Genomic DNA, 15,850 nt, shown 5'->3' with positions numbered 1-15,850 from the left:
CAAAAATGATCAACTTAATTAGACACGCAACAGTAGCGTACTGGGACCTGAATCAACCCTAGCAGCAATATGTAAATGGACAGTCAGAAAGTGAGCTATCATAAATGTTTAACCTATAGCTGTGACAATTTCATATATTTTGTCCTATTCCTTTAAGTTATCAACAATTATCAACTTGATTGGATAGGAAATAATGACGTGCCTGTAAGGACCCGAAGTAAGACTAGCAATGATATGGGAATGGACAGTTCGAAAGTTCACGTTGAAACAAATTAAATTCTTGATGGTGGTGATGGGTCTAACGTATGATATGAAATCTTATAGCTCCATTTAATATACAGGGTGTTTCAGCTTTGTGGTGATAAACCTTGGGACGGGAGATTCTTCTAACCAACATAAGAAAAAAGTTCATGTGAATATGGATCCGCAAGTGCTTTATTTTTGAGATGCAGGGTGTTATGTTTTTTTTTGTTAAGAACTTAAGCACTAACGTTGTTGACTTTCAGCTCAAATCAATGCAGACCGTTTACAATAAACACACTCACTTTGTTAAAAAAAAACAATTCTAAGCATTGTTATTTTTCCGTATGGAGTTCAGAGATGTGCCGAGGTATGGCAATGTAATTTTTTCTCGAAAACGAAACAAAACACGAAAAAAAACCAAGAAATTAAAATGTACTATTTTTAGTGGAGTTATCTAAATATTATATTAAAACCGTAAAAAATACAGGGTGATAGGTTTTCCTGCAAAAAAACAACCGACTTACTCGCTGGGAACGTTTTTGGAAATTCTGGATCAAATCTAACTGATCCAGCGGGTGTATGAATAATTATTTTAACAAACCGTAAAAATTTTATTCAAATAGGTAAACACGTTTCTAAGCGATAAATAAAAAACTTTTTTTTAACTTAACACCCGGTATGTCAAAAATAAAGCGCTTGCGGACCCATGTTAACATGAATTTTTTTCTTATTTTGGTCAGAGGAGTCTCCCCTAGGCTTTTGTTACCACAACTCTGAAACGCCCTGTATAAAGAAAATAGCCAATAGCAAAAGGTCGGTGTCACTTTCTCGCGATATTTCTAAATCCACTTCGAATTTTTTATGTCAAAATAGCATTCCATTATATCTTTTATAGTTTTTGAGATCCGAACGATAAGCTTTCAGTTTGAAAATCACTGTACAAATACAAGAAACTGTTTCATATCTTTTTCCATCGATTCCTAACTGAATTCGAAACCTGAACAGTTTCAGCAAAAAATGAAATTTGACTCTTAATTCTGATCATATTCTGATGATTCCTCCAGTTAATCTTGAATTTATCTTATTTGCAGGTACTCCTTGTAATGATTATTCTGGCTATTGCGACGTCTTCCAAATGTGCAGAGAAGTAGATCCCTCTGGACCTTTAGCTACTCTCAGAAAACTCTTGCTAAGCGAAGAAAGTATCGCCAGTTTCAAAAAATGGATCATGCAGTATTGGTATGTCGTGGCTGTTATTTTGACTGCAATTGTATCATTGTTGGTAAGTAATTAAACATTCCTCCTGATTGAGCGAGTGGGCATACGATTTCCACTATTTTATTTCCCTGAAAAAATGTTTGAGTCCTGTGAAATTTGATGGGTACAGTTCATTGAACTAAATCTTTGATCTGAAGCAGGCATAAAATTGTTTTTTTTTTGTCACTTTAACAGGCGAAAGTGTTAATAACACTTAGAAGCTATAAGAAACGTAAGTTGGAGAGAAATGTTGGTTACTAGAAGCTAGTAAAAGAGTAAAAAAAAGAACAATGTATTGTAAACTTATCATAATGTATAAAAGACAATTTGGCAATGTCATAATCTCACATGCGTATTTGAGGAATTTCCGGGTTAATTTAAGTTATCACACGTTTTAGCCATACAAAACCCCATTTGATGCTTGAGAATTACAGTTTTTGAGATATATTTGTATATTTTTAAAACACCCTGTAGTTGCTGCTAGTATTTAGTTTCTAGGCTCGAAGTCTGGTAATATACAGGATGATCCAATTTAGAACGCTAAAAGTTTCCCGCAAGGTCTGTTAAATATGCCAAAAGCTGTTAAATTAAGGCAAATTGAAATTAAAACAAAAATTCATAAATTTTTTGCATATCGATATTTCCATAAATTTCATATTAACATATTTTTTTTTGTTTTCAGGTGATGAGCACTAAATACTTAGGCAAACGGCCTAGTATAAAACTAAAATCGGTGACAATAATGCACAAACAAACTGCAGAGACGGTTCGCCTTCCAGATGGCCACGATGGGGTGATAATGCATCGAGGAATTCGTTCCAAAGTACCGCTGAAAAAACGAGTACGCGATGGCCGGGTGAAAAAAAGACGAAAAAATGACAAAACGAAAGAAAAACAAAGTAACAAAGACGGAAAATCTAATAACAAGAGTGTTAGCGCGACTGAAGATGGCGATAAAGACAAAACTGTGGTGGCTGGAGTTAATAATAATGTCAATAGTCCTAAGAAGATTTCTCCGAGAAAGAAGAAAAGGATTAGCGCTGCAGTAAGTAGTGAGGAGAATGGAAGGAAGACTAAGGATCTCTTGGAAGTTCCTCATAGGTAATTTAATACATATAGTCGTTTTGTGGAATTAACAAACTTTTTACTCCTTAGCAAAGTGAAGAAACCCCCAATAAAACCTAAAAAGAAGAAAAAGCAGGAAATAATCGACTACAGCTCAATCAAACCAGACATAGACGGCAAAAACGACTCCACCACTCCAGTGGTGCACACCACAATCACCCAAGAATCAACAGACCCTGTAGGCAAGGTACACCACTGGCTGAAAAATCAGTACAATTTACCGAAATCAAAAAGTACCCCAGTCGGCTTGACTACAGTCCGCAAACCAGTGCTGCGCACCACCCGCCCAGACAAAAGTAAATCGTGCAGTGTAGCCAACATTCCAAACGAAAAAGACAAAGTACGCGTACAAGTTGTGTATAAGCCCCCCTTTAAATTCAGTCTTAAGCTGCGCAAGCCCGAGAAAATCAATGTCGTGGTGGAACCAATAAAAAAATCGAGAACTGCGTTTTTGGTGCAAAGTGCGAATAAACTTCCTGACACCGCCTGTCAAACCGTCGAACCTGTCAAACCTTACGACACGATAGACTTGGCAACGGTGGATATAGATTCGAACGTGCATACCGTCCAAAGTGATCTAGAGGTTTTATTGTCAGATGAGAATGATTATGTCAGTGTGGATGAGTAGTTTATTTAATAATAACTGTCAAAGTTGTCACGTATATGTTAAAAAAAGAACGTATGAATTCAGGGTACTGTGGGGGATAATTGGGAAATCAAAAACTGAAAAAGCGCTTTCTAGTGGACAGAATGCGAAGCAGCAAAAAAGGGAAAGTTTTGACATACTATAATTTTGAAATTATGATTTTTATCCACGTCACTCTCATTCAAATGACTGTAACATTGAATGACATGATAGTTTTTTTATTTCATACTTTCCCTATGAATTGATAATGACGTTTTGGCAGCATAAAATAACTGAATTCATATCTACTTTTGGTTATGCGTAATGTACTCAAATTTCAAAATTCAATACATATCTACAGGTTCATTAATATTCAAAATAAGAAAAGAATTTGGCAGTACCTGCTGTCACAATTTAAGAAATCAGTGAATTTAATTAAAAATTGCTCTAATTTTTATAATAAATAAAAATAACTTATAATTTACATTTTCGAACTAGTTACGTAATACTTATATTTTACATATTTTTATGGCTGTGGAACTAAATAATGTTTATTAATTAGTACTTACTTATTATTCTTATTTTTGCTATATTTAACTAAAATCCTTGAAAACTGATACTGGAATTGTTTTTCGTAATAACTTTTATTCGTCGTAGAGTTTTCTTCAAGTCTTTACCAAAAAAGCAAAAAGAATGTTTTATTTTTTTTCGGGAAAACGTGTGTGTGTGATTGTGCGTACAAATTAAAACAAGAATATTGCTGTAAATTATATAAATGAGTACGTTTTTGTTACACCTCGAAGTATAAATATTTCCTTACTAAAAAGTTGTGCTCTATTCCCTCTTCAGCCTCATATGTAGTAATATGTCAATAAGAATTAAATAAATAAAGTGTCAAAATTTACACTTGCCTAACATGTATAGTGCCAAATAAACCATTATTTGCGCTTTTGATATAGAAAACGTTCATAAGAGCTGCAAAAGCTGTATTTTTCTATAATAAACTGTATGAAAATGCCAAAAAATACGTCACTATTAAAGAATATAAGTAAAGCCGCCATTGTTATATCTACGAGTATAAAAATGAAATTAACAAACTCTATTAATAATAATTACTGTATTTTGATTTAACGTTGTTTTATTCTAATTTAGGTTTTAAGTACTTAAATGTTGTAAAAAGTGATAATTAAAAAAACCTCAAGTAGGCGTTGAAACGTCAAAGAAATGTCAAGGATAAATTCATCTGTTTTCAATAGTTAGTCAGATGTTTGATGGTAGATGAATAATAGCTTAATTGACGCCGTACATTTACAGTTCACCGCCTATTGCGAGTTTTTTTTTAAATGATCACCTGTAATTTGTATTCTGGAAAAAATATTTTTCATAACATACGTTTTGTTTTATTTATTTACAAATGGAGGATGTTCTTTTTTAAGGTAAAAATTAATAATCCCATGATATAATATTTTGGGGTAAACGTATTAGATGACGGTGGTTGATCGCTGTGTCGTCATGATATACTGTATCGTTATATGTGCATGCCATATACAGGGTGGTCACTTTTACGACGCATTCTATGGGGATTTTCGAAACGGTTAAAGATACAAGATTGGTTAAATGGAGAAAAAGTTTCGTATTATTATGCTCTGCAAAAAGCTGAAAGCAAAATAGGAATATCCTATGTAATTACTAAGATATCAAAGAAATACCAAAAAAGTCGATTTCCTTTTTTGTCTATAACTTATTTATTTTTTATACAATCATTTTGAAACTTGGGTGTTCTATATTTTCCGTCAGTGTCTTCAATATGGAAAGGTAAAAAATATCCTAGACCTACTAGTTTACGTGAAAATAATACCAACTTTCGATTTTTTTATGGGCGCCATATTGGATTTTCGCATTTTTGAAAAACACGAAAGATTTCCATTTCGGCGAGGTACAATACAAGGGTTTTCTGAACTATTTTACAATAAAAATTAAAATATTTAAATATTTGATGAAAAAATCAAGTAGCACTGGATTTGTCAAGGTCATAATTGATTTCCAAGTTACTGACTGTTTTTGACTCATAAGTCAAGTAGCCAATATTATTGGTTGCTGTCAACATAGTTTTATTTAAAAAAAATTGAGTAAAAAAAGTGAGTTTTGTTCTTCTGTGAATTAAGTGAATTTTGATTTTCATCAAAATGGAAAGATATTTCTCCAAAGATGAGATTATTTCTTATGGGGTTTTGCCAAAAAAACCATTTACAATACATCTATACTCAGTAAAGATAATTTTAGAAACCAAATTACAAATTTCTTTCGGACTATTGACCCAGTTGTTATCAGAAGAGCTACTTTAAATATGTATGAGCGAACGGCATTATGTATTACTTATAGTGGCGGTCATTTTGAACGTTTTAAGTAATTTTCTTTCCTCGTACTAATTTCTTTGTTAATTAATGTTAAAGTTTGTGTTATTGATTTTCAAAAATACATTTGATAATTTTTTTTATTACTTATTTAAAAGTTGTATTATTGGCTACTTGACTTATGTGTCAAAAACAGTCAGTAACTTGGAAACCAATTATGACCTTGACAAATCCAGTGCTACTTGATTTTTTCATCAAATATTTAAATATTTTAATTTTTATTATAAAATAGTTCAGAAGACCCTTGTGTTGCACCTCGCCGAAACGGAAATCTTTCGTGTTTTTCAAAAATGCAAAAATCCAATATGGCACCCATAAGAAAATCGAAAGTTGGTATTATTTTCACGTAAACTAGTAGGTCTAGGATATTGTTTACTTTTCCATATTGAAGACACTGGCGGAAAATATAGAACACCCAAGTTTCAAAATGATTGTATGAAAAATAAATAAGTTATAGACAAAAACAGAAAATCGACTTTTTTGGTATTTCTTTGATAACTTAGTAATTACATAGAATATTCCAATTTTGCTTTCAGCTTTTTGCAGAGCATAAAAATACGAAACTTTTTCTCCATTTAATCAACCTTGTATCTTTAACCATTTCGAAAATCCCCATAGAAAGCGTCGTAAAGTGACCACCCTGTATACAGTACTGTAACATATATCCTTACAACAACGACTTTTCTGTCACTGCTAACTTTTGTTTCATGAAAATCGAACACAGAATTGCGAAAAACCATATATCTCTAACTTCACAATTAGCTGAAATGCACCGTAAAACCATCGCTTTTGAGATACTCTATACACCCCCCTTAATTTTTTTATTTCAAAACTTAGAAAACTGCGTCAAACACAAAACTTGTCTGAAATTGCCTTATATAAAACCAAAGAAAACTTACAAATCGTCTTTTGAAAAAAAATATTTTTATGGTTTTAAAAAACTAACGAATATCAAATCGTTATCTAATTATTAAAATTTTTAACTTTTGGTTAATCTCACTTTTGATTTATAAATGTTTCAATATATGTATACATTCACTTCGAATTTATACTTCAGAAAAAATACGTGGCGATAAAACGAAAAATAATCTTTTAATCAGCAGGTAGTAATAATTAGATCCACCAATTGATACAGATTTTTTGACCCTAAAGCTGCTACCCAGATATCACTATATTTTATATGAATGACCTTTTAAAAACCGCATTTTTTATTGTTTTTTAAAATACATCTGTTTGGTTACTTTATGAATATTGTGTTGATATTTAACTATTACGAAAAAAATGTATATTACTATTCAACGCAACATACAATGAATATCGGTTGAATATTAAATGAATATTCTGTGAATATTTAATTTTAGAGTGTTCTATTATTAACGATGACAGAATAGATGCTAAATATCCTCAAAGATATTTGATGAAATTAGTCAATTATTTTGCAATATAGAACATATAATGATGAATATCCAGTGAGATATTTGGTGAACACTCTATAGATATTTAATAAATGTAAGAATATTCTACAATTATGTAGTACGAAATATGGACTGTGCACGCTGCTATGAATAACAATACATAATAGATGATACAATATTTCACCTTACCGTGCTTCGACTGATAATACGAATCGTATTTTACTTTATTTTTTATCCTTTTTCTAAATTGTCCAGAGTTTGCAGATTTGAAGTAAAATTCCCTAGCATCCTTGGCATGTGGCCAATTAATTCCTTAACTTCTAATCGTGTTTTCTTTATTTTATTCCATATCGCTTCATTTATTAGCTGATTAAAGTATTAATAAAACCATGATTAAATCAATATATTAAATCACAACTTACACAAGTAAATAGATACAAACAGCTTGAAAGGCTCTGTTGCTCATAAATGCCTTACATCTAATTACATACTAGATCTTTTAACATTATCAATAATTTCAGCTACAAGATTAAGGCACGGAAACTTAAAAAAATATTCCAAAGCATCTAAACTTTTCACTAAATTCGGTACATATGAGTTTCAATCGTCTTGAACTAAAGCAACTTCATTATTAACTTCAGGAGAAGTTATATCGGGAACAAAGGTGTCTGATAGAAACTTTCGTTCTCCTCCAGGTTCCGGTTTACCTTCCTCCAAACTGAGCAACTTCACGGTGGAATTGGAGCAATTCGTGAGATTGGGGATTGCGGCAATTTGACCTGTGTTAGAAATCATCGAGCACGAATTATCCTAAATAGAAAAACAGGTTTTACATAATGAATTATAGAGTATATGCAGGAAAAATTGGTTTGCCTTGATGGATAAAGTACTCTCAGTTTCATTTAAATAGTTGCTAACTTCGAATATTGGTTTAGTAACCTCCATTAAATCGCCAGTTGTCGCATGCAAAAAATTATCAATTTTATTGATATCCTGTAGATCGCTCACGCGTCCCTCTTCATCCACCACCTGATATTGAAGACCTAAATAAACAAGTTAGTTCAGATCCTCACGATTAAAAAACCCAAAAACCTACTTTCTTTATTAAAAAGACTCTGCAAAATCTCTTCATTCGCAGGTAAAAACTTGCCTTCAGCATCTTTATACATTATCTCCACGTGAGAAGACATGTTGGCACCCAAAATGTACTTTAGCTTATCAGATGTAAAAGTAAGCTTTTCAAGTTGATTTTCTTGATTTGACATATGGGTAAGTAATCCTGGAAATTGTGTTTTTGTTTTGAAGGAGCTGTTTTGAAGATAGTTCCCACCTGAAGTGTCATTAGAGGTTTGATTGACTGGAGAGGATAAAAACATGGCGTTCTCCAAGTTCTGATCCATTACGTTATCATAGTTTAAATCTTCTGGGTAAGGAGCTGTTTCGGCGTGGGGTATGAAATTTTCTACAGTCGTTTCAGTGCAAGTGTCTTCGATAATAAAAGTATTGACCTGCAAAAGTGGGAAAGAAATAAATTTGAACTGATAAGAACACAGTAGAATATTTCGGCAATTGTAGGTGTAAAATAATTTCTTTATACATATGTTTCATTTTTGGACAGTAAAAAAGTATCAGTAAAAACAAACAGCTGTACAGAGTGTTAAAAAATCTTAAATGAAAACCTATCTCATACATCCGTCATCCGATAATACGAATTTATATTACTACGAAATTATGTTACCATCAGATCGTCAGATGACAAATGCATAGGATAAAAGCTTTAGCATTTTTTAATACTTAGATACCTGCGGAGCAGCAGCGATTTCCTTTTGCAAACATGCCAAGGCTAATCTAGAAGCCTGAGCTTCCTTAACACAAGCCTGTTCTGCCTGTATATAAGGAAAGTATTAAACAGGAAAAGAGCAAACATTTTCAATACAAACCCTTAATTCAAAAAATCAAAATATTTTCTTTCATTTCCATACTATAATATTACATAAACAAAATACATCATTTCTTTAATGCAACAAAACACTTACCTGCTGTTTTAAAGTCCTCTTACCCCTGCGGTAAGCCTTAAAATTAAAAGGAGCAACAGGTTCTGTCAAAGGTACATTAAAATCCAAGGCTTTTAAATCTGGGCCAGTAAGGCTGGAAAGGGCAGGCAAACTGACAACAGCCACTTGAGGACCACTGCTTGTACAAATTTGTTGAGTAGTTGGAGGAGAAGCAACACTGGCCATAATTGGAGCACTTTGAGTTTTTCCAGAAGGTAGTTGGTTTGGGTTAGTTTGGGTTGATGAAAATGATGGATATTTGGTTTTGCTAGTAAGAAATTGGGGTTTGGGCAGGTAAATATCTTCACCTAATTGGAACAGAATGATAATAAGGGAAAAATTTCAAAAGGTTTTTGGAGTTGGAGTTTACTTGCTCTTGCGTGATCATTAAAAATGCTGTCTAAATGTCTCATTTGGAACAATTTCACTACTGCTACAAGGAATTTTACATTATCGTCATTGATTATGGTTTGGCCACAATACATAATTTCTACCACACTTTTTAAAACTGCAAAGTTGCAACCACCAATTATAACTTGTTGTATGGAAGGGTTTTTCTCAAACTCTTCCTGTAACCAGAAAAATAAATTTTCAGTTAAGGACTATCTACTTTAATCAAATACAAAAATTATTTAAAATTGAAAATCTGAGTTTAAATCTTAAACCCTAAAACCAACCAAATCCTTGTAGTATAGAACTTACTCTAAACAGAGGACTATTAGCTGCTAACACAAACTTGTGAGCCTGAATGCTGTTGTTACCACAGCACACCAGTACATCCACCAAGTTTTGATGTTCCATTAGGGAGCAGATATTTTTTACCAGGTTCTGAGGCTGTGTTTCCCAGTTTATTAGGTACCGAACCCCCTTTTTTTCATAGTTTTTATTCATTTTTAGCACCACTTTGGAAGAACTATAAATAAGACAAATTGATCGTATATCGTATTGAAATGGTTAATGGATTATTGTGCTATCTTGGTGGTTATAATGATTGTTATTTTTATTTAGTTTTCACTTTACTTAATTGTAAGTTTTGAGGAACTGAGCGCAATTTTGAAAAATTGGTGGGGAACGGGAACCGCGAAGCTAAAGATATAAAGAAGAGGAGGGAAAAATAATGTCATATGACATTTGAAGGATAAATTATTTCGAAAAATAGTCGTTTTGTGATTCCCTCGACCATGTAGGTTGTATCACGTGATTATATACAAAAGATACCATGATTACTCACGTGACCGTTAAATTTGGGATTAAATGAAGCACAAAAATGCTTTTTTCCAAACAATTAAATCACCTATAATAAATGAGAAGAACGCAATGTGTGTACACTGTGCAATATTGTTTATGAAAAATCACATGACTAATTTCAACGAATGTGTAACTCCGCGATGCATGTTTAATTCGTCATGGACTTTTAAAGTAAATGCGCATAATCAATTTCGTTATTTATGGCTCTCTTGTTATTTTTATTTTGAACTTCGTAACGTAAAGTGTAGTAATAATAATAATTTATTAACCAAATACTGAAATAAACACAAAAGAAATAGCAATTAACATGGAGTATATGAATAATGTTACTGCAAATCAATAAACTTTTAAAATCTTCTCAGAATGAATGCATTTTTGTGTCAGGTATCAGAGCGGTCGCTACTTAAAACGCATTTCTTCCAAATCTTTTTTTACAACTATTTTAAACCGTTTCGTGTGAGGTTTCTTTCTCTTTCCGAAAAGTTAATTCTCTTGATGATTTTCTTATTCGCTTTTGGATAAAATGAACTTAAATGAATTATTGTTTAAACGTGCTCAAATGCGACCTGAAGATAATAAAACCCTATTTTTATGAGGTTTTTTAGATTGGTTGGTTAGACATTAATCCCGGCTGTCATCTTGGAAAAATTCCATGTCTGATCAATTAGTAAATGAAGGAGGATCCCAAAATGACTGCAGTAGAGACGTCCGTTTATTTGTAACGTATCCGTCTAGAAAAAATCAGCTAAACTTGCGGTTGATCGGCTCAGAATTGGCAACAATGTCAATACCACAGAATGGCAATGCCGCTTCGCCACAGCAGGTAGATCAGCGGCACGTCAGTGTTAATGGAGATAATCAGCTGGCCAATGACAGTGACATTAACATAATTGAAATGTTTTATTTTTCTTTTTAAATAATTTATTTTGTATTTGTATTTCCCCTGTAAAATAGTGTTAGAAACAAAAACCTTGTTTGCAGTGTTATTTCAATTTGAATAATACTGAACTCCCTTTTTCTGCCACATATCAACAGGAATTTAAAATAATAATTAAATATCAAGTGATATAAAATACTCATTAGAAAGTAAATAATATACCTCATAGAAGTATTTATGTCGTGATCTAGTTTCTCCAGGTTCCTTATACCTGTTATAGAATTCCCAGCAAATATTCCATTTCCTTATTCTATACCAATGCAATGGATGAAGGACTGCAAGGCCCTCAATATGCCATACAAATTGCAGTGCATACACTGCGAGACAGGTGCAAACATCTACAACAACATGTCGCTTTATTAGAAGAGGAGAATGTCAATTTGAGGATCAAGTGCAGTCAACGACAAGAGATCAAGCATTCTTTAACCGAGTTGGACCATCTCCGAGCTCAGGTTAGTTAATTTTTCATAGGAAGTTTGTAGTTGTTATGTAAATACTACAGGTTGCAGAGTTGACTCAACAAAAAGGGCAATTACAAAGTAAGCTTAAACTGGTGACTAATGAGAATCAGGACTTATGGAGTATGTTAAGTAAATCAACAAGGGATAACCAATCTTTAGGTAGTCAATTGACAAAAATTAGTAATACCTTGACTCAGGTACGTAAGTATTTTTGTGAATTGAATAAAGTGTTTTAGGAATAGAAAAGTCATTTAAAACCAAGTCTCAACATAATTTAATTAATTGAATTTAAATGTTGAAATCAGAACATTTATTTTTTAAAACACTAGTTAAAATGACTCATTTTAATGTGAAAAATATTTTTCTGGGTTAACTCTACCTGAAGAACTGAAAAAAATATAGATCCAAGAAATTGTAGAATGCCCCAATTTAGATACTTTTATAGAAAAATCAATGCCTGTATAAGACCAAGTTATCAAAAAAAAAATGGTAGTATTGATGTGTTTATGGTTTTGTAAAGCCATATTTTGATATTATTGTACTTCATGTTTTTCAAATATTGAATTAATATAGAATGTGTAATTCATTCTACTTTTAAAATTATTTATTTCTTCAGTTTTATGGTTTTAGCATTCAGCTGCTCCATGTGCCCCTCAACACAATCTTATCAGGTCTAAAACATTTACTAAATCAGAGTTGCATACAAAGGTGCAAAAGAATTTAGAAGAAAATGATAAAATTAGTCTAGAGTTAGAGGATGTTTCATTGAAACTCTCTGATAGTTTCTCAAAACAGAAGAAGGAATTAGGTAATGTATTAGATTCCCCATGACCTGTTTTTTTTATGGATATAGAATATAATCTGATAAAGAAATGTATGGAACCCTTGCAAAATACTCTAAACACTGTATATTTGAATTTTATCTGATTATATACATTGTGGAAAGAAATTATGTTCCATTGAATAACAAATTCATAGATGGGTCTAGGAGTAAATTGGCTTCAGTGCCTTTTTATATGTCCACCACTCTGTCTAGTGTTCAATACATCACTAATATGTATAAACTGCCCAAAATCTTTTTTTTTGTTTATTATTTTATTAATCTCAAAATTGCATGGGGTATGCAATTTCAATTGCTTTTCCTTTACTTAAATCAAATCCAAAATTTTTCAATTTATAAGAAGTCTTTACAGCTCTTAGTATGCACTGAAATCTTGGCGTATCCCTATGTTTTAAGATTCACCAATTATTTTTTTCTAAGTAAATTTACAAGAACTTTGTTCTAATAGCTCTTAGTGATTTATTTTTTATTACATTATTGGAACATTTACAATTTTTCTGAAATTATCAGTAAATAATTTTTTTGATAGGATATCCTATATCTTAGTTAAGTTTGGAAACTAAAATATTCGTGTTGGTGACTATCATGAAAGGGAAACTCATTATTCCATCTAGCATAATTTCTTTTCCTCTATACATCATTAAAATTCAAAGGTCATGAATATATGAATATATGAAGTGATATATTTATTACCTAACATGCAAAATTGCAAAAATTTTGCAGATTTGCTGTGTTCCGAAATATCTGAAATGACCTTTTCAAATGACGCATTAATCAGCGATAAATGTGCGTTTTTATACGATGAAGACTTGGATAGCGATACCTTCTCTGAAGTACAAACCTTTGGGGAGGAATTAAAGGACCTAAAAGATGCAGTCCTCCATCAGCGCACACTTTTAGAACTCAGCCTTAAAAACATTAATTTAATGAAAGGTGAATTAACCCGCATCTTGTCCCTCTTCTCATTAGATTCAATGTATGTTTATTTCAGACAAGATGCGCTGCAAGACTTGCCAATCGAAGAAATCGAAAGTGGAGAAAAGTACCTCCACGATTGATCTTCTGAGAAAATCATATGAAAACAAAAGTACCGAAACAGACGTATTTATGGACACATCACCAGTGATAAAACAAGTTTTACCAGCGAAAAACGGTCAATTTAGCGGTTGTTCAGATGACGGTGACAAAATTTGTCCCATTTGCGCCGTAGTTTTTCCAAGAGATGCTGAATTTGTGATATTTGTTAAACATGTAGAGGAACATTTCATTCCGGACATGGAGGGCTTTGAAATGTTATAGCATAGGTGACGACAAGATCTCTAATGAATATTTTATATGTCAGTTTGGTTTATAACAATAAGGCTAGTCCAATAGAGAGGAAATGGTATTCCTGCCCGTCAAAAATAGTCAGGAATATGCGTAGGTCACCAGTCACTAACCTGCACATGTTCCTCACTAATGAATTCTGGCTAATACTTAATATTTTATTGGAGTATTTGTAAAGCGACTAAAATAATTGTGTTGTTCGTAAGAGTGAGCTGCAAAGTTACTTTACCACATGCAAAACGTCATTAAAGGACCATTAAGCAAGTCTCAGCGTGCGGCTATATGGCCGTTTTTTTTTTATTAGTCTTGTTTCATTATCATGTGTGGTGACCTATTAAATAGACGCCGATATTTGACGATCATATTACCACACTTAATGTGCACATTTTGGATGCCCGACTTCGTTAACTTTAATCACGTGCACGTTTACAACTTTATCACACTGTTATCAGTATCCCGCGAAACTGTTAAATTAGTAGCAATATATTCTCGTAGTGAACACATGCGGTAAAGTAACATTTCCTATACTGGTTAGGTAAAAACTATTACTTATTATACAATTATACTAGTATTAAAAGTATAACAGCTGTGTTTATTTTTGACTGTATAATGTATTGTTTATGAATTTGTGTATAAAATGTTGATATCAAATAAATAGGGTTTCAGAATGTTGTTCTTGTTTTTTTTACATATACAGGGTGGCGAAAATGTATGTTCATTGTTTGGTTTGGGGTAAATTTTATAAAATCTGTATTAATAAAAAAAAAAAAAATTTTTCCTGCTCGAATTAACTTTTTGCTTGTTTACATTGTGCCATTCATTTTAGTTGTGACAATATCAAGTAACAAAAAAAAAATTTTATAACAGAAAAAGTTGCAAAAAAGTAAATTTCGAATAAAGTTATTTCAAACACTTAACAGCTTCAACGAATCATTATTCATTATTAAAGAAGCGCAAAATCAAAGAAAGTGCATAATATATTTTACCATTTCAGTGCATTTTTGTTTTTCTACTCATTTTGTCAGTGAAAATTTTGTTTCCAAAACACCGAGAAAGGTTTTTGTTCGAGCCCTTAGTAAAGAGTGAATGTTATTCTCAAGTAGTTTTAACTGAGAAGAGTGCGCAAAACGATAACTAAGATTTAGTGTCATCCATAAATAAGTATTTATTTCTTCCATTACTAATCCTGTCTATTAAAATTAAAACTGGTCAAGATCATTTTCTACAAAGTCTACGCTTTTTTATGCGTTCCATCTTGTGGATGATATATGAAGTATGTAATGTCAAATTATCTTCATGGTTATTATTGGTTCAGATTTGTTTGGAAAATTTTAGCTTAGACTTCAAATTATCCGTAACTGTTTAGTTTTGTTTTTCGTGTCTGAAAAGCGTTTTGGTTAATTTGATGCCTAAAATTGCATTTTTTGAAGTTTTTATTAATTACATTCCGAGTTCAACTTCTTAATGAGGGAAAAAGATTCCGAATTTTCAAAAGAAAACATAGGTAACAACTGAGCTTCCATATTTTGGTTCATTCGAATAATTCTGCAAATAATTCTCTTCTTGCAAAATGGCCGATTCTTGTCTGTAATATAAATGTCATAATTAATTAAGAAGCTGTAGCTTACGCGCGAAATAATACATTAATAAAGTAATAAAATGTTATAACTACGATATTTCATGCAAGCAAATCGTGATTTCAAATAATTTATGGCTCTATATGTATGTATTTCAAAGTCCTTTGAGGCAATTCGGAAATGTTAAACGACATGCCCAATTTCCTACTCAATTTTTTGCCTGTTTCATTATTTTTCTTACTTGAATTAATTAATAGCTGGCTTACATTGTGCCATTTTAATTGCAAGGATATCAAATAGTAAAAAAAAACTTTATGCCAGAAAAAG

The 15,850-nt window shown here is 32.0% G+C and overlaps 3 protein-coding genes across 3 annotated transcripts in view; 2 read left to right on the top strand and 1 right to left on the bottom strand.

Moving 5' to 3' along the window:
• The window catches only part of LOC136409186 (disintegrin and metalloproteinase domain-containing protein 10-like), a 67,350-nt gene extending 63,965 nt beyond the window's left edge, over positions 1–3,385 (top strand). The window contains exons 14-16 of the mRNA XM_066390539.1: positions 1,335–1,525; positions 2,183–2,601; positions 2,656–3,385. Of these exons, the coding sequence (XP_066246636.1) occupies positions 1,335–1,525; positions 2,183–2,601; positions 2,656–3,253 (1,208 nt within the window). The 3' untranslated portion in view covers positions 3,254–3,385. The remainder of the gene's footprint in view (positions 1–1,334; positions 1,526–2,182; positions 2,602–2,655) is intronic.
• A 4,082-nt stretch (positions 3,386–7,467) lies between these two features.
• Positions 7,468–10,192, bottom strand: LOC136409164 (uncharacterized). Its single transcript, XM_066390495.1, has 8 exons — positions 9,836–10,192; positions 9,504–9,702; positions 9,116–9,441; positions 8,882–8,965; positions 8,410–8,587; positions 8,176–8,358; positions 7,998–8,122; positions 7,468–7,889 (listed from the first exon to the last, which is right to left on the bottom strand). The coding sequence occupies exons 1-8, from the start codon at positions 10,022–10,024 to the stop codon at positions 7,680–7,682; spliced, it is 1,494 nt and encodes a 497-aa protein (XP_066246592.1). The 5' UTR covers positions 10,025–10,192; the 3' UTR covers positions 7,468–7,679.
• A 1,141-nt stretch (positions 10,193–11,333) lies between these two features.
• Positions 11,334–14,499, top strand: spn-F (Protein spindle-F). The gene is made up of 5 exons (XM_066390479.1): positions 11,334–11,770; positions 11,821–11,976; positions 12,410–12,587; positions 13,344–13,553; positions 13,612–14,499. The coding sequence occupies exons 1-5, from the start codon at positions 11,582–11,584 to the stop codon at positions 13,917–13,919; spliced, it is 1,041 nt and encodes a 346-aa protein (XP_066246576.1). The 5' UTR covers positions 11,334–11,581; the 3' UTR covers positions 13,920–14,499.
• The last annotated feature ends 1,351 nt before the right edge of the window (positions 14,500–15,850 follow it).

The sequence above is a fragment of the Euwallacea similis genome, chromosome 5 (assembly GCF_039881205.1).
Source record: "Euwallacea similis isolate ESF13 chromosome 5, ESF131.1, whole genome shotgun sequence".
Taxonomy (NCBI): Eukaryota; Metazoa; Arthropoda; class Insecta; order Coleoptera; family Curculionidae; genus Euwallacea; species Euwallacea similis.
The sequence above is the reverse complement of the archived record's forward strand: the minus strand, read 5'-3'. Positions and strand labels throughout refer to the sequence as shown.